General features: G+C 32.5%; 1 protein-coding gene across 3 annotated transcripts in view; it reads right to left on the bottom strand.

The window, feature by feature from the left end:
- The window catches only part of NLGN4X (neuroligin 4 X-linked), a 444,496-nt gene that overhangs the window by 325,010 nt on the left and 92,314 nt on the right, over positions 1 to 27,172 (bottom strand). For all 3 annotated transcript variants that reach the window (XM_003765598.2, XM_031959031.1, XM_012546108.2), the window contains one exon: positions 19,389 to 20,190. In XM_003765598.2, the coding sequence (XP_003765646.2) occupies positions 19,389 to 19,860 (472 nt within the window). In that variant the 5' untranslated portion in view covers positions 19,861 to 20,190. The remainder of the gene's footprint in view (positions 1 to 19,388; positions 20,191 to 27,172) is intronic.

Here is a 27,172-nt window from a genome sequence, read left to right as displayed (position 1 = left end):
CAAGATGAAAGAAAAACAAAAGAGGGAAGCAATTAGAATTAAGAGAGAATAGCAAAGACTTCCTATAGAGGATGAAATTTTACTTGGAATTGTCAGGAAACAGAGAAGAAGGGTGAGATCAATCCAGCATGGAGAATAGTTAGAGAATGCCCAGAGCTAAGAGATCCAAGGTCTCATTTGCAAAACAAGAAAATTAAAAGGTTGGGAATAATGTGTGAAAATATTGAAAAAGTAGGGAAATTGGTGCTAGATTATGAAGGATTTTGAACATTTAACAGAGGATTTTGTATTTGATCTTGGAGAAAAAAAGGAAGCAATTGGAGTTTACTGAGCAGAGGGATAACATGTTTATATCTGTACTTTAGGAAAATCACTTTGGTCATTGAATAGGGAATGAAACAGTGCAAGAAAACATTTCAAATAATGATAGCTATCTGCCACAGATGCTCCACTTCTTAGAAAATGGTCACGGCACTGCACATGAAGCAAAGTTAAAAAGGCGCCAGATTTTTAAAGTAATGACACTAGCCATTCTCAAAGCAAACATGCATGATATTCTGAAATAAAACAGTGTAATATGACTTTCAAAGAAGAAAATTAAATACACATTCATTATGTGATAGACACAGTGTTAAGATCTAGAACACAAACAAAAAATTAAAGTCTTTGATTTTTTTACAGCAATTTTTTCTTCCCTCAGAAAACTGTAACAGACATAGGAATTTTTTCCCCAGAAACTATTTTTTTTTAAATATGAAAGAAGCAGCAAGCAAATTATACAATTTTCTATGGTTTTTTTCTTTTTTGCATTTTTCCCTGTAACAAGAAAAGTTAAAAAAAAAATTCAAACAAAAACATTTTCCCCTTTATTGTGAGATTAAGTACTTACATTATATAATTTGTATTAAGGTATATTTGCTTAGAGGAAATGTCAAATGTTAGGGCGAGGGGGAAGAGTGGGCCATATTTTTATGTTTTATTATTTTTAAATTAAGTGCTTACTTTGTTTATTGCTGTTAACATTCTCTTTGCCTTTTCCTGCAGCTATCTTTATCTTTAACAAATGAAGTTTAAAAGGTTCCTGATAACTTTACTATGGCCATTAGTCTGCCACTTTCAAAGACCTGTATTTTATAATGAAAAATATATCTTGTTATCTAAGTCCACTGGAAACAAGGTTGAAGCTCATTGACTAATCCAGAGGACATCCATTTTCATTTTTACTTGCTCTACTTGCTTTGTAGTCCACACTTCATTCCCCAACTAAATGCATCAGCACTTTTATTTTCTTTTAAGCATACAAGTGAATGAGAAAAAAATTAATCCTGACACAGTGTGTGGACAGGATAGCTTAAAGAGCTAAGCAATAGATTGGAAAGTCAGGAGCCCAAACTCTATTATGCCATTAAGTCATTGCTGATTCTCCCCTTGTTTCAATTTTACTATCACCCACAATAGCAAATCTTTCTATGTGTTTTAACACTTTAGAATGTAAAATGCACTTTCACATCCTTTTACTTTGTTTGTCACTACTATGCTATGAGTTGTATAAAGTGTACTATTAATCTTCATTTTCAGATGAAGAAACCTAAAGATAGAGATGTTAGGGGACTTGCCTGAAGTTGTACTAAATGTCTAGTAAATGGAGTAGGGTCACATTATTTGAAGTTGTAAGAAAACTTGGAAATCCTGATTCTATGGCTTACTATCTATGTGAACAGATTTAGATAATGCCAAAGATTTCTCACAGATCTGAATCTATGACATAAAGGAATAGCTCATCTTGGTGAACCAATGTAACAATTTTTGACACAAGAAAACTAAGCTAAAATTATTTTTCCCATCATGCTTGAAATAAGTAGCAGAGCCAATATGCAAATCCAGAACATCTGAATGAAAATCTTAAAGGATTGGGTCAGATATGGGTCAGAACTCTGAAGCAAGGATTCTTACAAGGTGTTATATCAGGGGAATTGATAAAGACAATGGTTATCTAGTTTAGCAGAGTGCTTAATAGTTCTCTAGTTCAGTACATGTACTTAGTACTTAATATAGTTCCACAAGATTCACATCTATGATAATGGAGTATGACTGGAGGAGATTCATTCCACCTTGGGTCAGGCTCTTGGTGGCTCTCCTGGGAGACCTCAAGCTCTTGGAGCCAAGGAGAGAGAGATACATTTCCATCTTCATAACCCTTGTGGTGGCTGGCCTGGTCTCCTGCACTTCCCCCACCAGACCAAGGCTGGTCTGAAAGGCTCTCCAGAAAGCTGCCCAACCCCAAGCAAGGAGGCAACAAAGAATTTGGACTTTAACACCTGGCTATTCTCATGGTGATTTCTCTGACTGAAACTTGAAGACTTCAAGTTACAAGGAACTTACTTCATACTAAGGTTGTCAATGAGACTTTTATTTGATATTGATTGGTAGAATCATGTTCCTTATATCAAATCTACACTTGCCTTTGAATCTTTTGTACTCCAAAGACCTCCAAGAAAACCAACCAAGTACATTACAAATGATGAACATTAATCTATCTCCAAAAGTTACAAAGCCAACCATGTTTACACAAACACATTGTATCTTAAGAAGAAAAAAGCAAACTCCCCAGAAACAGTTGCATATTTTAACCAAATGAATTAGTCTACTGTTTCAGTTAAATATTAGTTAATTCTCTGTATTATTTTCATAATAATATGTGGCATATTAGAAGTAGTATAGCATAATGAATAGAGAATTAGAATTAGGAAGATGAAAGTACCAGACCTACCTCTGACACATACTGATTTTGTTACCATGACAAAGTAGCTTACCTCAAGGTACCACAAAGTAAGTTACAGACTGGCTAGAGATCTGTATTACTAAAAGAAGCTTCCACACTTTATTCTTTGCAGTCATGTAATCACAGGTATGGCTGGACCAATCATCATCAGCCACACCAATAAAACATCAACAACATCAATGAAAAACAACAAAAACACAATTATTTAGAGTTCAGGATTGCTATATTATACAACCTCAATTAAAAATGTGGGTAATCATCAGTTGGAGAAAGGCTGAATAAATTGTGGTATATGAATATTATGGAATAGTATTGTTCTGTAAGAAATGACCAACAGGATGATTTCAGAAAGGCCTGGAGAGACTTACACAAACTGATGCTGAGTGAAATGAGCAGGACCAGGAGATCATTATTTACTTCAACAACAGTACTATATGATGACCAGTTCTGATGGACCTGGCCATCCTCAGCAAGGAGATCAACCAAATCATTTCCAATGGAGCAGTAATGAACTGAACCAGCTACGCCCAGAGAAAGAACTCTGGGAGATGACTAAAAACCATTACATTGAACTCCCAATCCCTATATTTATGCCCACCTGCATTTTTGATTTCCTTCACAAGCTAATTGTACACTATTTCAGAGTCTGATTCTTTTTGTACAGCAAAATAACGGTTTGGTCATGTATACTTATTGTGTATCTAATTTATATTTTAATATATTTAACATCTACTGGTCATCCTGCCATCTGGGGGAGGGGATGGGGGGTAAGAGGTGAAAAATTGGAACAAGAGGTTTGGCAATTGTTAATGCTGTAAAGTTACCCATACATATAACCTGTAAATAAAAGGCTATTAAATAAATAAGTGGGTAATATACAACTTTATTAAAAAAGGCAGGAGTTAAATTGTAAAAGAAAACAAATTCCTACTTCCTCTTTCTAAGACTGTCACTGAACTGTCAATCAATTCAGATCTACAACCTGGTATTCTACTTAATGAATTCTAACTAAAGGCAATAAATACAATAAAGATGAATGGTGGTGGAAACCTCTTCTTGTGTTTTCTTCTCTCCACTGATTTAAAACACAATGAAAGTTTATGGCAATAATGAAAATGAAATATATACTCTTAATTATAATATTGGCAGTATTTCTAGTCTGTACATGGAAGTCACACAGTATGGTCATGGTTTTAATATTTTATTAAGACTATACTTTGAGAAGAGTACAAAATTAAAATTCGCATTTAGATAAATCACATTTTTTTCCTTTATTACTTAAATACTTTTCCTCAGTCAAAAAACAGTGACAAAATTTATAAGCAGAGATCTGGCAATAATTTAGATAAAACTTATTTAAAGTTTGGGCAAGATTCTGAAAATAATGTGATGAAGAGACCTGAATTAGGTAATAACACAAGTAGATGATAAAAACTGAACCATCACCAAAATATGGCCACTGACACTTTGTGTAAACCGAAATGTCATCAATGGGTCTATAAGGATTTGTGTTTTGCCTTGTGCTTTTCAACCATTTGTACCAGTGATGAATAAATAGAGATGGAGGACATGTTTTAGGCTATAAAAAGCTAAGAGGGGAAAGAAAGAGTCAGAAGTATTTTGACAAGAGAGAGATTTACTCTGGATAAAATGCACTGAAATTTAAGAAGAATAAATATAAAGAATTAAACTTGGGTTAAAAATACAAGCTTCACAAGAATAAGGTAGGGGAAACTTCATTTTACCTGAAGAAAATAGGGAGCTTTACTGAACTAATACTGGCTCAACATTAAACAATAGTATATTGTGGTAGTCAGAAAAGCTAGCAGAATCTTAGACTACTTTAAGAAAGATTTTATAGAAAACATTTATAATCTAGGACTTCTTAAAATTTTTTCCATTTATCTGAGAAATTTTTCATGACCTTGGATTTATAAAATAGGTACACAAATCAAACATTTATTGATAAGTAAATCATCATTTCAAAACCCCCGCATTCAGTTATGTGATTTCATTTGTGGATCATGATCCACAAGTGAAGAAGCTTTGATTCCAAGTGACCGGGGAGAAAACCCATGATAACAGAAGACACTCTGAAGATTGATAAAAGTACCTCTCAGTGCTTAATTTAACCTAAAAATGACTAAAGGAAAATACATTAGTAATTTTTGATTATTTGAAGAAGCATCACAAAGAAAAGTAGACTTATAATCACTGTGCCTGGCCTAACATAGTGGAACTAGAAGCAGTGTACAAAAGATTCAAAGGCAAGTGTAGATTTGATATAAAGAACATGATTCTACCAATCAATATCAAATCAAAGTCTCATTGACAACCTTAGTATGAAGTAAGTTCCTTGTAACTTGAAGTCTTCAAGCAAGTTATGTATGTTTGCTTTTCTGGTATGTCGCAAGGCACAACTATATGGTGCTATGGATAGACTCCTCAGTTCAAATTCACCCTCATATTAGTTGTGTGATCCTAGACAAGTCACTTAACCCTCTTTGCCTCAGTTTTTCTCACCTGTGAAATGAACTGGAGAAAGAAATAGCAAACCACTCCAGTACTTTGCCAAGAAAATCCTAAATGGGATCACAAAGAGTTGGATATGACTTAAAAAGAGAGAACAACAAATGTTGCAAAGCATGTTATATTTGTTCATTTATAATTCTAATTACATATCTCCTAAGGTCCTTTTCAGCACTGAGATGTGGCTTGGAGTATTCCTCTAAAGATATCAAATTTCTATGTCACAATATTCTCTAGTGGGATTTGAACAGACAATTTGTCATTTCTTCCTTTCTCCACTACTTTAGTAATGGAAAGATAAATAATTGTTATTTAACAAAAAAACACCTCAGGCCTATTTATCCAATTTCAATTAAGTGAATGTAGCAAATGCATTAATATCTTTCTGTTGCCTCAATATTTAATTGATTATTCAAATACTTCTTTATTAATAAGCAATGAATATATAATGCAAAATTTCTCAATGAAATTTTAAAAAAATTGAGCCAATCATCAATAAATTTTCAAATATTTGAATGTTTGTTCTTGGTAAGTTATGCCAATCATCAATAAATTTTCAAATATTTGAATGTTTGTTCTTGGTAAGTTAGAATGTCTATACAGCTCACTGAACATTTTACTTTTCTCTTGGATGTTTGCTGCTATCTGTCAAGTATAAATAGTCATATCATAAAATTATATAGCTAGAAGGGACCTTGCAGGTAATTTTATTTAATCCCTTCAATTTATTGATGAGGAAATTAAAGCCCAGAAATATGATTTGCCCATAATCTCACAACTAGATATTACCAAAGTCTACATTTACACTAGAATATTTGTTTAACTCTAGGGCCAAATTAGTAACTACCAATTGAAAATTCTCCACTGTACATCTTAAAGGCATCACAAACTTAACAATTCCCCGAAATAACATATTATCCTTCCTCCCAAACCACCCCCTTTCAAATCCTTTTGATCACCATGCTTTACAATCTCTATGTCACATTCATTATTTTCCCTTATCCCATACATCCAACAGTGGGGCATCTTCTCAATTATACAAAAGGTTTTGTCATCCATCCCTTTCTCTACATTTACATAACCAATAACCAACAACAACTGGATTTCAATCTCTTAATCACTTTTCTTTTGAATAGCAATAGAAGGCAAGATTTCTGGGAGCAAGGACTCTTAAAATATTCATTATTTATATATTTTATCATTAATTTATTTTTTTTAATCCCTAGAATCTAAGCTAAAAACCTACTGTATACTTGGAATAAATAAATGCTTCTTGATTGCCTGATTTAATCTTCTCCTAATTTGTTCCTTATTTCATGTTCCTTATGTCTTCAGTCCAATCAGTCAGTAAGTCATTAGGCATTCTATGTGCAAGCCATACATGGTACTAAGCACTAACAATTATCAAAAAACAAACAAAAAACCCACTAAACAAAATAAATATGTAGTTCCTGTCCTGAAAGAATTCACATTGTAATAAGGAAGACCCCATTCAAATAACTAGAAACACACAAGATGTATAAAGTATAAATGGAAGTTTATCTCAATAGGAAGGTACTACCAGAAAGATGAACCAGGAAAGACTTCCAACAGAGGATAGTATTTGAGCTAAGTCTTAGAGCCAGGGAAGCCAGAAGGCCAAGGTGACAAGGAAAAGCATTCCAGGTATTGCTGCCAAATGATTTTCTCAAAGCATTCATGTAGTTTGACTGTGTCACTCCCCTGATCAAAAAGCTGCAATAGCTCCCTATTGCCTCTAAAATAAATTTTTTTTTTTTTTTTTTTTTTTTGAAATAAAAACCCTTCCAATCTGACTTCCAATCTAACTCCTTTATAGATAAGGGAACTGAGGAACCAAAAGGTTAAATAACTCAATAATAATAACAATAATAACATTTATACAGTATTTATTATTTGCCAGGCACTGTGCTAAACACTTTGTAATTATAATCGTATTTAATCCTCACAACAATCCAGGAAAAGAGGTGTTCTTTCTTATTAATCCCTGTAAAGATAAGGAAAATGAGATAAACAGAAGACCAGGATCATTCACCTAGTGCCTGGAAGAAACAAAGATTTTTTTTCTGATTCTGAGGTCAATGCTTTATCCATTAAATATGCTTCCAGTTTCCAGATTTATCATACATGACCTCCTTTTATATACTCTAAGTGTCAAGGCAAACGTGTTATTTGCTTTTCTTCACATGTGATATTCCAGCTCCAACCTTTTTTGTCTTTGTTTGGGCTTTCTCCATGCCTGGAATGCAATCATTCCCACTTTACTTCTGTCTCTTAGAATCCACAATTTGCTCTAAAGATTAATTCAAGCCTTACCTCCTATATGAAATATTCTTTCTGCTAGTACCTTCTTCCTGCCTAACAAAATTACTTTGCATATATGCCATGTCTTCCAATAGAACATAAGCTCCTAGAGGGTAGAAACTCCTTTATTTTTGTGTTTGAACTTTTAGCAACTAGCACATGGTAGTAAATGGTTGACATATAAATTTGGTCTCAATATTTTATCTAGAACTTTTCCAATGTACTCTACAATTATTTTCTTATGAATGTAGTCCTAGTCAGAAGTAATTAGAAAAGAAAATATAATAAATATTCTTGCTTTAATCTTTCAAAGTACCAGTGCATATTCTACTTGTTATTATAGATTGCTGAGGGTGTTGTTTTAAGATACTCTTTCAAGAAAAATTACTTGATGTTTGATTTCCATAAATCATAATAGCTAGAAATCTTTCCATAGAAACAGCATCAAAATGATAAAGGTTAGGGATTAATCAGAAGAGATTAATAGTCTGTGTCTCATTCAGTTTAAAACCCCCACTTTGTAAAGCCATTTTCAGAATGGAGCCCTCATAAATAGATTGTCTTTAGATATCTTTTTAAACTGAGCTGCCTAGAACTGAGTTAGAAATATGTTACTTGATGGGAAATTGGTAAACACATGCAAAGTATCACTGTGATATCGATATGCTATTAATTTAAAATTTTAATTATTTTAATGTTAAACAAATTTTATTTATTTAAATTATATTAGGTATGATTTCTAAATGAGTTAGTGCATTGAATGTTTGCAATGAATTATAGAGTTTTTAGGTATAAAGTGTATTAAATACAGCTTATTAAACTAAAAGTCATATATTAAATTATTTTCTTTACTATTCCATGTTGGAAATAAATTACAGTAAATATGTTTAGAAGAATTGGACATGTTTAACCTATATTAGATTACTTGCTTTCTAGGAGGTGGGGTGGGAGGAAGGAAGGGAGAAAGATTTGAAACCCAAAGGTTTGCAAGAGTGAATGTTGAAAACTATCTTTGCATGCAATTTGAAAATAAAAAGCTATTATTTAAACAAAGCAAAAGAAAATACACCACAGTAAGAAGCAATAGCATAAATCTGAATATCTGTATAGTATAGCCATTTTATTTGTGTATATTCGCATTGCTTCTTCCACTTTCCCTGAGCAAAATCTCAATTCCCACTCTCATAACTTTAAAACAAAACCACCAGGCATCATAACAATGACTAATATTTTCCAGTGCCTCCAGAGTCTAATGCTCTATGAATCCTGCAATTTTCCAATGAGGGAAGCACATTCATACCATGTGTTTCAGGAAAATACAGGACCATATCCCTTATGTGTGTATTTCCCAATCAGTTTATAACATAATTAATGAACCTAGGAAAACAAAGATTCCTACCTCTACCAACTATCTCACAGTATGCCAACATAATCCAAATATCACAATCAAAACAACTGATTCACAAAGCATCAGAACCAACTACATAGGAAGTGTCAGAATTAGAAGTTTCCAGAAAGTCCCATCTCTATTTGGAATGTTAAAATTTTGCAATAAATCAAACCATTTTGCATGATATGAAGGTTGCCAAACATTACTACATTCTTCTAACCTCAAAGGCTCAAAGTAATGGAAAATAAAAGTCATATTTTGAGGGGTAAGTGGGAATAAGGTAAATAATATATAAGCTGATAAGCTTAACTACAGCATGACTATACATATGCCCAATGGTAAAGAATAGGGGAAAAGGTGGTGATTTTTTAAAATGGAGTGGAGGGCATTAATCAATTTCACATACTTAGAGACATTAGGATTTTTATGCCGGAATAAAGCCTTGGAATATCATCTTACTCAAACTGAAACTTAATGAACTACAAGGCAGAAAAGCATTGACTAATCAGTACTAATGAGGAAAGAATGATCCCTTTCATTACTGATATATTCCTGGATTTGTCTGTTCTATACTGCCTTGAAGCACCTTTCTCTTGCTATTCTAACAGCCCCAGGATAACATTATCCTTCCATTCCAGCAGGCTCTACACAGCTGTGAACTGTGATACCAATATCTTAGCAAGGTACAAGTACAACCCTTGAAAGTTAGCATGGCCTAACTTGACATAAAGATGGTATCTAAATGTGCAAACAGTCAAAAGAACATTTAGTTGTTCATTTCCATATCTAGATGGCATGGTGCTGAAGTAAGTAGCTAGTTATTGTGCAAACAAGTAGCTAGTTAAAGTTGTGATGCAAGAAATTCCACCCTTCTTTCATTTATGGGGGCATTAAAGAAAGTGAAAACAGCTCAACCAAAATGAGTACTTATTTTATCTTGAATCACATTTAATGATAACTTATATTTTTGCAAAAAAAAAAAAAAAAAAGACTATATTAAAGGTAATTTACAATTATAGGATTTTTTTTTCTGTTTCTCATAGTACTTCAAAACCTCTGAAATAGGTCAAATTAAGTTGTATTTGCTACACTGAAAATTCAGACAGAGACATAAGTGGAAGAAATAAATGCAGTTTGGGCAATATCATTATTTTTTCCAGTCTCTGGTAAAAATTTTAGTCATCTTTGATTCTTCCATCTCTTCTATTCTTCACAAGTGTCCTGTCTCAAAGACACAGACGTTCTCTCTTTCAAATCTCTTGGCTTCTCCTTTTGCTTTCAATTCTTGTTGTTACTTTAGGCTAAGATAAATTCACTTCACACCATTCACTGGTACCTTCATGTTTTTTCCTGACTCTAATCCTCTCTGAATCTAACTTCCATTTCAATTTTCATCAAACATTTAAATCATTTCAGTTGTTTTCCAAAGAGCCCACAATGACTTCTTACTGCCTACAGCACAAATTGAAACAACTCTGGTAAGATTTATCAGACTTCTAAAATGTGGTTCTATATAAATTTGCAAGTTTGTGCCACACTGCACTCTAACATGGATTCTTCTCTCTTCTTAGGTTAATTTCTTTGTCTTCCACAAGCATCATAATTATCCTCTCATTTTTAAATTTTTGCTCATATTGCTTCACAATGATTTTGAAACAGCTGGCTGCTTTTGATGAAATGTCAATTCTACTAAAAGTTAAATATATCTTGGTCTTAATTTATAGTTTAGTCTGGTATCAAGAAACACAAGTAGATAGAAGCCAAAAGACCCAGGGTTATAACCAAGAATTAACTACTCAATGAGATTCAGAATAATTTTTCAGGAGAGATGAAGGAACATCAATGAAGCAAGAGACTCTCAATCATTTCTATTGAAAAAAAAATAGAAATAAATAGAATTTTTAATTTACAAACATAAGACTCAAGAGAAGCATAAAAAGCTAAACAGGGAAAAATATATATCATTTAAAGTTTGACCTGTTTACATCTCTAAATGGGAAAATATCTATAATTGTTGAGAAGTCATTGTAAATAAGCAGAAAAGGGGGGAGCATCACCAAGACTAAGGGTGTAGTTGTGAAAAGACTTTGATATGATGATGTCAAAGAAAATGGTGATGGAAAAAGATGTATCCTGAAAAAAAGAGGAAAAGTTTATCTAATAGGGAAAAATGAGGTTAACATGAAGAGGTACAAAAGACCTAATACACTCTAGGGAAAGAAGGGAAGGCGATGAGCATTGTCTCAAGCTTGATCTCATAAGTTTTGGCTCTAAGAGGAAATAACTTCATCATTCAGTCTGGTATAGAAATTCATCTAACCCTATAAAGAAGTAGGAGGAAATAAAAGAAAAGAAAAGAAAAGAAAGGGAGACAGGATAGAAGGCAGAAACACAGGGAAAAAGGTAAGAGAAAAGAGGAAAGATTGGGTTTGCCTCAAACTATTTGAGGTAGTGGGAGGAGTGGGTTAAAAAACCATTACCAAGAAAAGTGGGAAGAGGTGATGGGAGATAAGGTAGAGGATGGCATGAGTAAAAAACAAGCACTAGTAAGAAAAGAGGAAGGAGCGATAAGAGATAAGATAGTGAGTGAGGTGGGGGGAAACACAGGATTAAGAACAGGTTGCAAAGAAAGAACAAAAGCACACACATGGAAGAAAATAGGACAGAGGGAAATACAGAGCTAGTAATCATAACTGTGAATGTGAATGGGATGAACTCTCCCATAAAACAGAAGCAAATAGCAGAGTGGATTAAAAAACAGAATCCTCAGTATGCTGTTTACAAGAAACACAACTGACACCGAGAGACATATATATATAGAGTAAAGGAAAAAAGGCTGGAACAGAATTTATTATGCTTCATGGGGTAGCAACTCTGATCTCAGATAAATTACAAGTGAAAATAGAAGTTAATACAAGAGATAAGGAAGAAAAGCATGTTTTGATAAAAGGTATTGTAAATAATGACGTAGTAATGATACTAAATGTGTGTGTACCAAGTGGTAGAGCAAGAAAATTCCAAGAGAAGATTTTAAGTCAGTTACAGAAAGAAATAGACAGCAAAGCTATATTAGTGGGAGACTTCAACCTTCCCCTCTCAGAATCAGACAAATCTAACTACAAAATAAACAAGAAAGAAACTAGGGAGATTAATAGGATCCTAGACAACCTAGATATGATAGACTCTGAAGAAAATTGAATAGGAAGAGAAAAGAATACACCTTTTTCTCAACAGTATATGGCACCTACACAAAAACTAAACATATATTAAGGCATTAAAAATCTCACAATGAAATGTAGAAAGGCAGAAGCAGTAAATGCTTCCTTTTCAGACCACAATGCAATAAATATTATATTTAATAAAGGGCCAAGGAAAGATAGACTAAATAGCACTTGGAAATTTAAAAAAAAATTAATTCTAAAGAATAAGTGGGTCAGACAACAAATCACAAAAAACAATCCATAATTTCATTGAAGAGAATGATAATGAGACAACATACCAAAACCTATGGGATGCAGCCAAAATAGTTCTTATGGAAAAGTTTATATCTCTGAATAGCTACATAAATAAAATAGAGAAAAAGAAGATTAATGAATTAGGTATGTAACTAAAAAAGCTAGAAAAAGAACAAATTAAAAAACCCCAATTAAACACCAAATTACAAATTCTGAAATTCAAAGGAGAGTTTAATAAAATAGAAACTATGAAAACTATTGAACTAATAAATAAAACTGAGAGTTGGTTTTATGAAAAAAAAAAACAAATTAGATAAACCTTTGGTTAATTGGATCAGAAAAAGGAAAGAAAAAATCAAATTACCAGCATGAAATATGAAAAAGGGTGAACTTATCACCAAATGAAAAAGAAAATAAACAATAATTAGGAGCTATTTTGCTCAGCTGTATGGCAGCCAATATGGCAATCTAATTGAAATAGATCAATATTTACAAAAATAAAAATTGCTTAGGTTAACAGAAAAGCAAATAAATTAGTTAAATAGCCCCATTTTAGAAAAAGAAATCAAACAAGTGATTAATGAACTCCCAAAGGAAAAAAAAAAAAAAAACTCCAGGGCCAGATGGATTTACAAGTGAATTCTACCAAACATTTAAAGATCAATTAATTCCAATACTATGAAAATTATTTGGAAAGATAGGTAAAGAAGAAGCACTGTCAAATTCCTTCTATGATGCAAGAATATCAATGATACCTAAACCAGGAAGAGCCAAAAAAGAGAAAGAAATTACAGACCAATCTCCCTAATGAATATCAATGCAAAATTTTTAAATAAAATATTAGCAAAACGATTATAGCAACTTAAGAATAGGGTAATACACTATGACCAAGTAGGATTTATACTGGGAAAGCAAGCCTGGTTCAATATCAGGAAAACTGTTACAATAATCAACCAAATCAATATCAAAACCAACAGAAATCATATGATATTCTCAATAGATGCAGAAAAAGCTTTTGACAAACTGCAGCACCCATTGCTATTAAAAACATTATAGAACATAAGGATAAAATGATCTTTCCTTAAAACAATAAGAAGTATCTTTCTAAATTGTACAGCAAGCATTATTTGTAACAGAGAAAGGCTGAATGCATTTCCAATAAGATTGGAGGTGAAACAAGGATGCCTATTATCATCACTATTATTTAACGTTATGCTAGAACTGTTGGCTTTAGCAACAAGCTAAAAAAAACGAAATTAAAGAAATTAGAATAGGCATTGAGGAAATAAAACTATCACTCTTTGCATATGATATGATGGTATACTCAAAGAATCGTAGAAAATCATACAAAAACCTATTGGAAATAATTCACCGCTTTAGTAAAGTTGCAGAATATAAAATAAACCCACACAAATCATCAACATTTCTATATATTACTGACAAATCCCATCAACAAGAGATAAAAAGGGAAATTCCACTTAAATTTACTATAAACAAAATAAAATATTTGGGGATCTACCTGCCAAGAAAAGTCCAAAAAATTTATGAACACAATTACAAAATGCTTCTCACACAAGTAAAGTCAGATCTAAACAAATGTTCATGTCTTGGCTGAGCTAATATTATAAAAATGACAATTGTGTGAAAATTTGTCTACTTATTCATTGTCAAAGCAATCAAACTGCCAAAACTTTGTTTTATATAACTAGAAAAATAATGACAAAATTCATCTGGAAGAACAAAAGGTCAAGAAATCAAGGAAATAAATAAAAAATTACAAAGGATGGTGGAGTGGCAGTACCAAATCTAAAACTATATTATAAAGCATCAGTCATCAAAACAATTGTTACTGTCTAAGAAATAGAATGGTGGATCACTGGAATAGATTGGATACACATGACATAATAATCAAGGCCTATAGCAATGTAGTATTTGATAAACTCCCAAAGTCCAGCTTCTGGAATAAGAACTCATTATTTGACAAAAATTGCTGGGAAAACTGGAAAATAATATGTCAGAAACTTGGCATAGATCTACATCTCAGACCCGTTATCAAAATAAGATTAAACTGGACACATGATTTAGGCATAAAACATGATACCATAAGGGATAATTTACCTATAAAATCTTTGGAGAATGAAAGAATTTATGACCAAAAAAGAATTAGGGGACATTATGAAAGATAAAGTGGACAACTTTGATTACATTAAATTAAAAGTTTTTGCACAAACAAATCCAACACACAAATTAAAAAGGAAGTGCAAAGCTGGAGAAAAAAATCTTTACAGCCATTATTTCTAACAAAGATCTCATTTCTAAGATACATAAAGAACTGTGTCAAATCATAAGAATACAACATTTCCCAATTGATAAAAGATCAAAGGATATGAACAGACAATTTTCAGATGATGAAATTAAAGTCACTATAGTGATGAAAAATGCTCTAAATCACAATTGATTAGAGAAATGTAAATTCAAACAATTCTGAAATTCTACCTCACACTCTCAGATTGGCTAAGATGACAAAAAAAGATAATGATAAATGTGGGATGTGGGAAAACTGGGCCATTAATGCATTGTTTGTGGAGTTGTGAACTGATCCAATCATTCTGGAGAGCAATCTGGTACTATGCCCAAAAGGCCATAAAACTGCACCTACCCTTTGATCCAGCAGTGCTATTATTGGGTCTGTATCTTAAGGAAATCACAAGGGAGGGAAAAGGACCCACATGTGCAAAAATGTTTTATGGCAGAATCTTTTTATGGTAGTAAAAAATTGGAAAATGATAGATGCCCATCAATTGGGGAATGGCTGAACAAGTTGTGATATATGAAGATAATCGAATATTATTGTTCTATAAGAAATAATCAGCAGGATGATTTCAAAAAACCTCAAAAGATTTACATAAACTGATGTGGAGCAAAACAAGCAGTACCAAGAATGCATCGTTCACCATTACAGTAGAAATGTGTGATTATCAACTAAGAAAGACTTCATTCTTGTCAGTGGTTCAATGATTCAAAGCAATTCCAACTGAAAATGCCATCTGTATCCAGAAAAAGAACTAAGGAAAATGAATGTAAAATCAAAACATGCTATATTCAGTTCTATTTTTTTCCCTACTTTTTTATGCTTTTGCTCTAATTTTGCTCTCCCAACATGAGTCATACAGGAATGTATTTTTAAAATAAATAAAACAAAATTTACAAGGCAAAAATAAAAAACATAAGTAGAATTTTATGTATATTTTCAATGAAGTGATATTTAGTAAATAATTCCAATAATTTTAGATATATGGACTCAGGTATTGCAGGTATATGATTCAACAAAATAAAGCAGATAAGTAGAATCAATTTATTTCAAACTCACATTTGTAATCTTATTCTATTTGGCATAATAACTCATATTTTATCAAATTTTCAAAATTAATTTTGTTTCCTATTACTTTTCTGGTATACAGAAAAGTAATAGGAATATTTATTTATAAGAAAATAAATATGCACATTTCTTATATGGAAAACTTCAAGCCAGAATTATTTGTACACATTAGAAAATTAAGTAGAAATTTGGCATTCATCAAAGTGATCTGATAAATTTGGAAGCAAAATTATTTAGGCCCCCAAAGAGAATTTTTGGCTTCAGTTTTTCACATACGAATTAAATATTGCTAAATTTCAACTTCACCTTGACCTGAAGGGACACAATCACTATACCACATCATATCTAAATGTGGTAAATGAATCAGCTGAAGTTCAATCAATTATAATTTTGGAGGTGTTTTATGGTTATTGCCTCTTCTCATGGCCTGCTCTAATGCCTTGTCATGATTCCTTTTTATAGCATGAATATTATTTTTTTCTTCTCCAAATATTTGCAAATAGAACACAAGGTCAAGTAGAAACTACCAAGATGGAAAAGCTGCAAAAGTACTTGAGAATATATTATGTATCTGTTGAACAAGGAAATTCCTCAATAATTCACTTCAATTCAATAAGTATTTATATGTATCAGACACATTGCTACTGGTTGGGAATCAAAGGTAAAAAATGAAAAGCTGTTCCTGTTCTTGGTGAGTTTATATTCTCTTGGGAGATACAAAAAATAAAAAATAAGTAAATACAAGATACTTTCAAAAAGGAAGAGAGCATGGACAATTAAAGACCTCAGAAAAGGATCTAGTAAGATATGAAATATATGCTAACCCTTGTTGCAAGGAATTCTCAACGATGGAGACAAAAAAGAACAATATTTTAGGCACAGAGTGAAGTCCATATAATGGCAATAGAGTAGGAGATGAAATGTGGGATTCTGTCATGGCATGAAGCTATAATTAGTATCTGATCCTCGTGGAAGAATTACTATAGCGATTAATTAGTATATTAGTCTAAAGTTCCTTTTAAAGTTTGCAGGGAAAAGAAAAACATCAAGAATTGAATATACATCTGTTAGAGGATAAAATCATAGATCCTTAAAACTTTGACAAGATGTATAATGGTTAATTAGCACATAATCAATCCTTAACTATATAATAGTGTTCCTTCTTGGCTCTTTGGAGAGCAGAAATAATCAATATAGTCATTCAATGATCTGTATCATTTAATCAGAAATAGTTTCACAGCCCTTAAAACTCATTTGCCTAAATTACTGTTATAACATGCAGCTTCAGATATTCACTTATACATATAAAATTCAAGATCTACATACCAGGATGTCTCCTAACTTCTAGCCTTCCATTATTATATTGTTGAATTCTCTATTAAGATCAAATGAGGCAATGGACATGAGAGCAGTTTGAAAAACATAACGTTCTACAGAAATGTAATGCTATTATGATTATGTTTAAGCTACTACTTCACTTGACAATAATTTTTCTTTTATTTTTTACTACTTGCAAAATGCGATTTACTGCTTAACAATGAAAAGATCCATACTCTCTATGATTTATATCCTCTAACACCATATAAAAAATATGTTACTACAAAGAGTTATTGATTGGTTTTCCCATACATTTTATTTTGATCAAATGACAGTAAAACAACTCATGGAACTAGGTAGCATAATTGAGGCACATTAGTACCTAATGTTAGCTTTATGGAATAACTAGCTTACATGGAGTCACACAGCTGATGCATTTTAGATATAATTTGAGTCTTTTTTTCAGGCCATTTTCTTCCCCTTCTCTAAGAGAAACCATGACCCAGAAGGCTTCTGAAATAAGAGCTCTAATTGGTTTTGGGTGCTGTTGTCCATCTTTTTATACATGCACAAAACAGCCACTGAGAGATTTTTTACAAATAAAGACAGCTTTGGCACACTGTACTTAAGTAAAAGCTCCAAATGTGAATTTAACTCCTTGAGTCATTTTCAGGCCTAGACTTCACAACCTAATTCTGTGTTCTGTCTCCATAACAACACTAATAACTTATGCCAGACCAGAGTCAGATAATGGACTGGAGTCTGTTTAATCTGATTTGATGGGCCCCTCTTTGTAAGCTCTGGTGACACATTTTTAGGTCTGTTTTTTGTTGCATTTTGTTCAGACTGCCTTATTAGCTGTTATGCTGGCAGTAATCAAAATGCATGAGGCTAGATTTTCAGTTATCTACAAAGTAGATAAAATTGTGGCTCTCACTGAGTTAATACAAATGTTCATTTCAGACACTAATCCTAAATCTTCTAAAATAGAATTTTCAAACTAAAGAGAGAAAGGAGCAGACACACAAAACAGGAAAGATATGTCCTAAGCCAGTGGATAACGACCATCACTCCTGATTTTAAACCCAAGAATATTTAATCTTATGCCCTTTTTCCTTGCCCCTTGTCTAAGTATAACTTCTATATGTAGACAGTACCAAACAATATTATTAGGTGATAACTCTCAATACTCTATTCTGCAAAGATCTTTCAATTGAATACTCATATTGGTATGAAAATTATTAGCCAGATGCACTGCACATTACTTTTCTTATAATTTTGTGGCCTTAGATCACAGATTATGAAACGGTCACTTTAAAAGTAAAACAGAGCTTTCTGCTGCAAACAAAATAGAAAATGGACATCTGGTTTCATTGAAATAGGAAACTCCCCAAGCCAATGGAAATCAGCACCATTCCTGAAACAAAGCATAGAAAGTAACCTAGCCCATTAGGGTCACAGATCTAGTATGTGGCAGAAGTACTATTTAAAACTGTCTTTCTGGCTCTTAGCACAACTATCTATCTGTTACACTACTGCCTCTTTACTAAATGATCTATTACCCAAATCTGCTCCTAAATTCATCAGTTTCTAAATAAAAATGAATTAAAAATAAATAAAAAAGGAATTACAACAGTATGCTATGGAAATGGTCACTGCATTATATACTACTTCCATTGAACTCTTTAGTTGATGAAAATATGATTTATGGCTACTGATTTCTTTTCCTCCAAAAACAGCCATAGGTAATAAAAATCTTAATAAAAGAAACGATACTAACAAAAAGAAGTACCCTGAAATTTTGTAGTTTCAGAGCAGGGTTAAGAAAATCAGGTATTTATTACTCATCTAACTAGTTTCCATTATTTACAAATAATTATTGGTCTAACACTGTGGTGCATACTCACATAGAGCTCCCCTGCCTATAAATAAAAGATATAATTTCATAAGAAGACATAGGAAATCAAAGGTATCCCCAGCCTAACACTGTACTCTGCACACAGCAGGCATATGACAAATATTCATTGAATGAATGACAAAATGGATAAATGAATAAATTAGGATGTTTGTATCTGATAAGTGTGAAAGCAAATCAAGGGGTTGTAATAGGAAACAATATTAATGGAACTTTGGGAAAATCTTCAATCAAAGACACTTTCGTTCCCCCTTACTTTAGTTGGTCTGCTAATAGTTTTGTCTGTATGAAGTACTCACCATCCTCTGTTGGAACATAGATGTTTAAATACAGGCAATCTTCGTTCTGATCTTGCACGTAAGTCATCAAAGTATCCAAATTAGCAGTAAACCAGATGGGGAGCATATCATGAAGTAGCGACCTCTCATCCAGGTGCTGAGGGCAGACAGCAGCAAATTGGGTGGCATTTCGAACCCCTGTCCAAGAGGATGGAGGCTCTGGAGGCTGAAATCGCCTCTCCCCAGTGGGAGGAGAAGCATAGGGTACACCTAAATATTGTTCCACTGGACCAAGAATCTCATTTGGCAAAGGTGTTCTTAGGCCACGGATTTTGCCATAATTTGTGGTTACCACTGGATATTGTGCTTGGCTATCAATAAGTGTAAATCTTATTGCAAGTGCTGTTATCCACAGAAGGAAATTGGAGTTCAACATGACACAAACTGGAGTGAAGAACAAAGGAAGCCATAACAGTCCCTTTGGCCTCGACATTGTTTACATCAACATCAGAAAATCTCTGTCTTCCACACCCAGAAGAATACAAAACCAGTCCTCAAAACAGAGAAAACTTTTTAAAGAGCAAAAGGTCTAGGGCTAAGGGAGTGCTGAAAAGCCTCTGAGCACTGTCATGGGCACATTCCAATACTAAGAAAAAACAAGGTTGTTAATGAATTTACAACCCATTCCTAGAGTACAATCCTTTAATTCCAGTAGCTATTTCCTCCGCATAGGATGTTGAAATGATGTGGTGAACATCGGTAATCATTTAGTTTCACAAAGACAGTGACTCCCATTCGCTGATGCAAAGGCACAGATGCCAATCTATGGAAGAAGAAAGAACATAACATTAAAATGAATAAAATGTAGGAAGATTTGAAGAATTTTCCCCTATCTTCATAAGAATTGCCCACTGTCCAAATGCCTTACCAATAATAGTGATATCTTCTTATTTCACCACACTCATATGACTAGTCTATAACTAGGACCAAAAACCAGCAACAAGAACAACAAGAACGACAACAAAAACACATTACTTCTCCAAATTAAAGGAGCAAATAACCTTTTTTATGAGGGATGAACAGCAATTTTTTTTTCTCTTTCTTTACTAATAACTGAAAAGCATACTCATTAGTCCAGGCCAAACTTGGACTTTCTGGATAGTAATTAACAATTAAGAATAGGTTGACTTTATATCTTTATTCAGATGCTTTATAGAAATATTTCAAATTGTGTTTTAAAATCTCCTAGTAAATTATTTTCACATACCTACTAGGCTATTAAAAATGCTTTTATTTTTACATTTTTCTGAAAAATTCTGCTCCCCATATGTTTGGTATTTTTAAATAACAAAATAATAAATTGATTGATTTGTTTATTTATGTTTGCTTATTCATATATTTATCTCTTTATTCATTTAATTATTCATCAGTATTTTATTTTTGTCCAGACTTTTTATTTCATTGGTGTAGGGAATTTCTGATATGGAACACAAGTGTGATGCAGATTGCTATCTCTGTAATTTACATTCTTAAACAGTTACCAAAAGGTCAAGAAGCTTACCTAAGGTCATAGAATACTTATCAGATGCAAACTTGAACCAAAATTTTTACTGTGTACTATGCTGTACTGTGGTTTATGTTTAGTACATTCTAATAGAGTTATTGTAAATGATGCCCTTTCATCCAAGAGAGGAAAGCAATTCCCAAGAATCATCAAAAATCAACAAGCATTTATTAAGCACTTACTAAGTGCCAGCCACTGTGGCAAGTGCTGGAGATACCAATATAAAATTTTATTAAATAAGTCCTACTCTCAAGGAATTTTAAATGCAATGTTCTAGAGATTGTGAAGTTAAGTATAAATATAAAACTTGAAACTAATGTGAAGTATTGGGGAGTTTTTAATATCTAAAATATGTATTTTATTTCTTTGAAAGATGTACATTAGAAGAGAAAGGAAAAAGTGTGCTATTTTCCTTTGTTTCTTCTTTGTAGAGTAGCAATGTAGTTTTTTGGAGGGGAATAGATTTTTCACATCTGATAATAATTACAGCCTTTAAGTAAGTTAAATAAATATTCATTTAAACATATTAAAAGCTTTAGAAATAGGGGGAAATTATAGAGAAAATAGCTGATGGTTTTAGTATAGTTTTTTGTTTTCTATTTGATAAAACATTTGGGATTCTGCCATAAATAGATAAAGCCTCTAAATAGTTAAGAGAGCCAAAAGAAAATCAGGTGATGACATTATGCTTGGTTGAATCAATATCCTTGAAAGCCCCTAAGCTTTCAACCAGTCCCTCTTTCAAGGCATTTTAAGGTTCAATTCACATTTTCAATAGATCAGAAACAAACACATCAGTGTACTGAGTTTGCATAATTAAATAATAGAATTTTTTAAATAGCCAATGTTTTTGAAACCCAACTCTTAATAAATAAATAAATACATGCATTACAGCATTTGAGACTATTCCTCACTGTATATAGATGTTTGTATGTGGTATATTTTTAAATGCATGCATTTGACAGAAAAGGAGCACAAATATGAGCTTAAAAAGAAAGCAAATTCCACATAAAAATTTGAATAGTGCCAAAAATGATTAACTCTTATGGATGTTTCCTCAAATATATACTCAAAATAACATAACAAACTATAAACATGCAGGATTATTATTAAATAAGTTTGCCTTGTTCTCTATTTTAACTGACATTCAAATCATGAACTTAAAAAGTGGTATTATTCTTTGTATTCATTTCCAGTCTGATCAAATGGCAAATTTCTTCCAAAAAAAGTTTTCATTTTAGGAAAAAGAAGTAATAAAACATCATATCTGCATGGCCAGTCATCATCTACTCAGCAAAAACAAGGAGAGTGATTCTCAAAGTCCAAGATCATTTCCAGACATGTAGATGTGCACAAAAGAGGATAGGGCAAGCAAATATAATAAAGATGACAATATTACCTAAACTAATCTATTTATTTAGCGCTATACCAATCAGACTCCCAAAAAACTATTTTAATGACCTAGAAAAAATAACAACAAAATTCATATGGAAAAACAAAAGGTCAAGAATTTCAAGGGAATTAATGAAAAAAAAAATCAAATGAAGGTGGCTTAGCTGTACCAGATCTAAAATTATATTATAGAGCAGCAGTTACCAAAACTATTTGGTATTGGCTAAGGAATAGATTAGTTGATCAGTGGAATAGATTAGGTTCAAGGGATAAAACAGTCAACAAATATAGCAACCTAGTCTTTGACAAACCCAATGGTGGCTTAGCTGTACCAGATCTAAAATTATATTATAGAGCAGCAGTTACCAAAACTATTTGGTATTGGCTAAGGAATAGATTAGTTGATCAGTGGAATAGATTAGGTTCAAGGGATAAAACAGTCAACAAATATAGCAACCTAGTCTTTGACAAACCCAAAGATCCCAGCTTTTGGGATAAGAACTTACTGTTTGATAAAAATTGCTGGGAAAATTGGAAACTAATATGGCAGAAACTAGGCATTGATCCATACTTAACGCCGTACACCAAGATAAGGTCAAAATGGGTTCATGACCTAGGCATAAAGAATGAAATTATTAATAAATTAGAGGAACATAGGATAGTTTACCTCTCAGACCTGTGGAAGGGGAAGGTCTTTATGACCAAAGCAGAACTAGAGATCATTACTGATCACAAAATAGAAAATTTCGATTATACCAAACTGAAAAGTTTTTGTACAAACAAAACTAATGCAGACAAGATTAGAAGGGAAGCAATAAACTGGGAAAATATTTTTACAGTCAAAGGTTCTGATAAAGGCCTCATTTCCAAAATATATAGAGAATTAACTCTAATTTATAAAAAATCAAGCCATTCTCCAATTGAAAAATGGTCAAAGGATATGAACAGACAATTCTCAGATGAAGAAATTGAAACTATTTCTAGTCATATGAAAAGATGCTCCAAGTCATTATTAATCAGAGAAATGCAAATTAAGACAACTCTAAGATACCACTACACACCTGTCAGATTGGCTAAGATGACAGGAAAAAATAATGATGATTGTTGGAGGGGATGCGGGAAAACTGGGACATTGATGCATTGTTGGTGGAGTTGTGAACGAATCCAACCATTTTCGAGAGTAGTTTGGAACTATGCTCAAAAAGTTATCAAACTGTGCATACCCTTTGATCCAGCAGTGTTACTACTGGGATTATATCCCAAAGAGATTATAAAGAAGGGAAAGGGACCTGTATGTGCACGAATGTTTGTGGCAGCCCTTTTTGTAGTGGCTAGAAACTGGAAACTGAATGGATGTCCATCAGTTGGAGAATGGCTGAATAAATTGTGGTATATGAATATTATGGAATATTACTGTTCTGTAAGAAATGACCAACAGGATGATTTCAGAAAGGCCTGGAGAGACTTACACGAACTGATGCTGAGTGAAATGAGCAGGACCAGGAGATCACTATATACTTCAACAACAATACTATATGATGACCAGTTCTGATGGACCAGGCCATCCTCAGCAAGGAGATCAACCAAATCATTTCCAATGGAGCAGTAATGAACTGAACCAGCTATGCCCAGAGAAAGAACTCTGGGAGATGACTAAAAACCATTACATTGAATTCCCAATCCCTATATTTATGCCCACATCCATTTTTTATTTCCTTCACAAACTAATTGTACAATATTGCAGAGTCTGATTCTTTTTGTACAGCAAAATAACGTTTTGGTCATGTATACTTATTGTGTATCTAATTTATATTTTAATGTACTTAACATCTACTGGTCATCCTGCCATCTGGGGGAGGGGGTGGGGGGTAAGAGGTGAAAAATTGGAAGAAGAGGTTTGGCAATTGTTAATGCTGTAAAGTTACCCATGCATATATCCTGTAAATAAAGGGCTATTAAATAAAAAAAAAAAAATAAAAAAAAAGATGTGCGCAAAAGAGCAGAATAATAACTGGGCACAAAGTTATACAAATTTAGTCCCAATTCTGTCAGCAACTAGTATGTGTCCTGGGGCAAGACCCTCATCCTCTTTCAGCCTCAGTTTATCTATTCATAAAATGATGTAGCTGGACAGATCATGTTAACATCCCTTATAACTTTGTAGTCTCTTACAATTCTGATTCTATGATTTAAGGTATGAAGCTTTCTCTAAACACAGAATGTTTATTAAGGAGAACTTAATTAAGCAGGTTAATACTAGGATAATCTGATACATCTTCTGGAAGGATAATTCTCTGTCCCAATCTTTAATTTAAATATATTAAATTATTTAATATATTAAATTTTGAGAAGTTATTAAAATGTTATACACTAATTGCTAAAGCCTTTAACTTTCCAAGAAATAAACAAGAATATCCAATAACCAAGACTGGATTTTTAAAATATTCATATATCATAGATGGCATAGTATAGAAAAATAAAGTTGTTTTGAGAAAAAGAAAACTGAGTTTCAAATTTTGGTTCTGCTGCTACTACCTGTGTGATGTTTCTTTAATCATAAAAGGAAATACTGGGACTAAATGATTCCTATCATCCCTTTCAGTCTCAATTTCTATGATAAGAAATCAGGCTTACCCATACCAGTTTGATCACACAGAGGTGGGATAGTTCAAGTGTTCCATGATGGTTCTGGAGTCATCTTGAGACCAAAGAAGTATAGTATGGGAGCAACTCGCTATCTTTAGAAATGCACTACTATAAACTCATCATTTATTGTTTACCTGTCCTCCTCCTCCTCTTCCTTTAATATTTAATTTTCTAGACTTCCCAGAAGACTGGGATTTTTGAATTTCAAATGATTCATACATTTCTACTCTCTCCACAAAATATGAAAGCCCTTTCATACCTACATATAATGGAGAGTTTTCATGTATTGTTAAGACTATACAGGAAAAAATGAAACTTATAAACAAGAATACACTTAGTGACCAATATCTCGATATTAAGCCTCTCCAATTACCCAAAGCGTTTCCAGCTTAGTCTGACCTGAGAGAGATTGGTTCCCTTGATACAGCCATGGATAATTGCGGGTCTTTTCCATGATACAATGAAGCATGAAAATAGAACTTCATAAGAGAATTAATATAAACATTTTTGAGATGACTTATTTATAAACAAACATACATGTACATGTGCACATATACAAATATTTCCCTGTTCTCTTTCACAGTTTTTGAACCCTGATTAATTTACTTTGAAATATAATATAGACTAAAGTACCAATTATGATTTCAGTAAAGTGATAAGTATGTTTTGGACATGTTGAAGGTTCATTTTTAGTAATTATATTACCTATATATAGTTTTTTAAGTGACATCCAAAAAGTTGTTAACTTTTTTACTTTAACAAGATATTCTAAATTTTAAATGTTTCACTTGTAATAAATGACATTCTTTAACAAAAGAGAAGTTCTATTATTCTCCACTGAAGTAGAACACATTAAAAAAAATTCCATAACTGACGGTGCTATGTAAAAATTATATGAAAATATGATATTCTCTTTCCTTGAAAGATTTTGCTTAGCTCCAGAGAACAGTTCCCTTGGCTCCAAAGAAAGTGAACCTTTTTATATGGAACATTAAAAATACTGCCAGAAATGGTAGATTTTTTTGTGAGTTTTGTCAAATTTCTTTTTTCTCCCTTCTTTTTTAAATTTTTTTTAAAACAAAAGATAGCTTACTAGGGACAGAAGATGACAAAGATATCTTAGGGAATTAATATAAGACTATTTAGGATATAATATATTTCCTTTTTTGTTTTCATCCCTAGTACAGTTTCTTACACATAGTAGGTGCTTACTAAAATGTTTGTTGAATCAAACACCAAAGAAAAAAATCGTTATGATTGAATTTGATTGTGCATTTTTAGAAAAGTCATTTATTGGTCAAGCCTTAAGTGAACTACATTAGCCGGAAACTAATACAATTGTGTTCGATTACTCTGGAAGAAATTCTATTTGAGACATGGCTAAAACCAATTTAAGCACTCCATAATGTGACTAGGTCAAACAAAAAATTCCATTATTTCCTACCAAAGCAGAGTAGGTAATTCATGCATCATCTAGTCATTCTGAATTTATTGCAAAAGTTAGTAGTAATGTTTAAGAGTCCCAATAAATGATTGTTTGCTTTGATTTTAGCTGCTCTGTGAATAAACCTATACCTCCCCTAAATAGTCTTTCTTAACACCTCTAAAAGAGTCATTAAAACAAACTGAAGACACTTTAAGGACAAATTTTACTTTGAGATAGATGAATTGCTTTGCTCACATGACGTGGAACAATGATCAAAAGATAGCAAGATTTTAATATGTCTTAACTATATGACTTAACTATAGTTATCTAGGTAACAAGTACCAATTATCATTTTATTTTATTTTTAAAATGTATTTATGTTTTAATACACATTGATTTTTAAATCGTGCTGGGAGAGAAAAATAATAGCATAAAAAACTATGGGAGAGAGAAAAAATACAGAAAAAGAAGTGAACATAGAATGTGTTGATTTTCATTCACCCTCCACCGTTCCTTTTCTGGATGCAGATGGCATTTTCTGTTCAAAATCTATTGGGATTACTTTGGACAACTATCACTTTTATTAGACACAGGAATAAAAACTGCATTGAATAAGATGTGGCTAGGTTATAATTTCTACTAATGAAGGGATTAGTAATGATGAGACAATTTCTTTTGAAGATACAATTGTATGTATGGGGTGTGTATGTATGTGTGTGTGTGGACATTTGACTCTGAAAAGAAACTGTATTTCTTTTAACTAGAAGCTTGGTGAAT

This window comes from Sarcophilus harrisii, chromosome 3 (genome assembly GCF_902635505.1).
Source record: "Sarcophilus harrisii chromosome 3, mSarHar1.11, whole genome shotgun sequence".
Lineage (NCBI taxonomy): Eukaryota > Metazoa > Chordata > Mammalia > Dasyuromorphia > Dasyuridae > Sarcophilus > Sarcophilus harrisii.
This window is presented reverse-complemented; position numbering and strand designations above follow the sequence as displayed.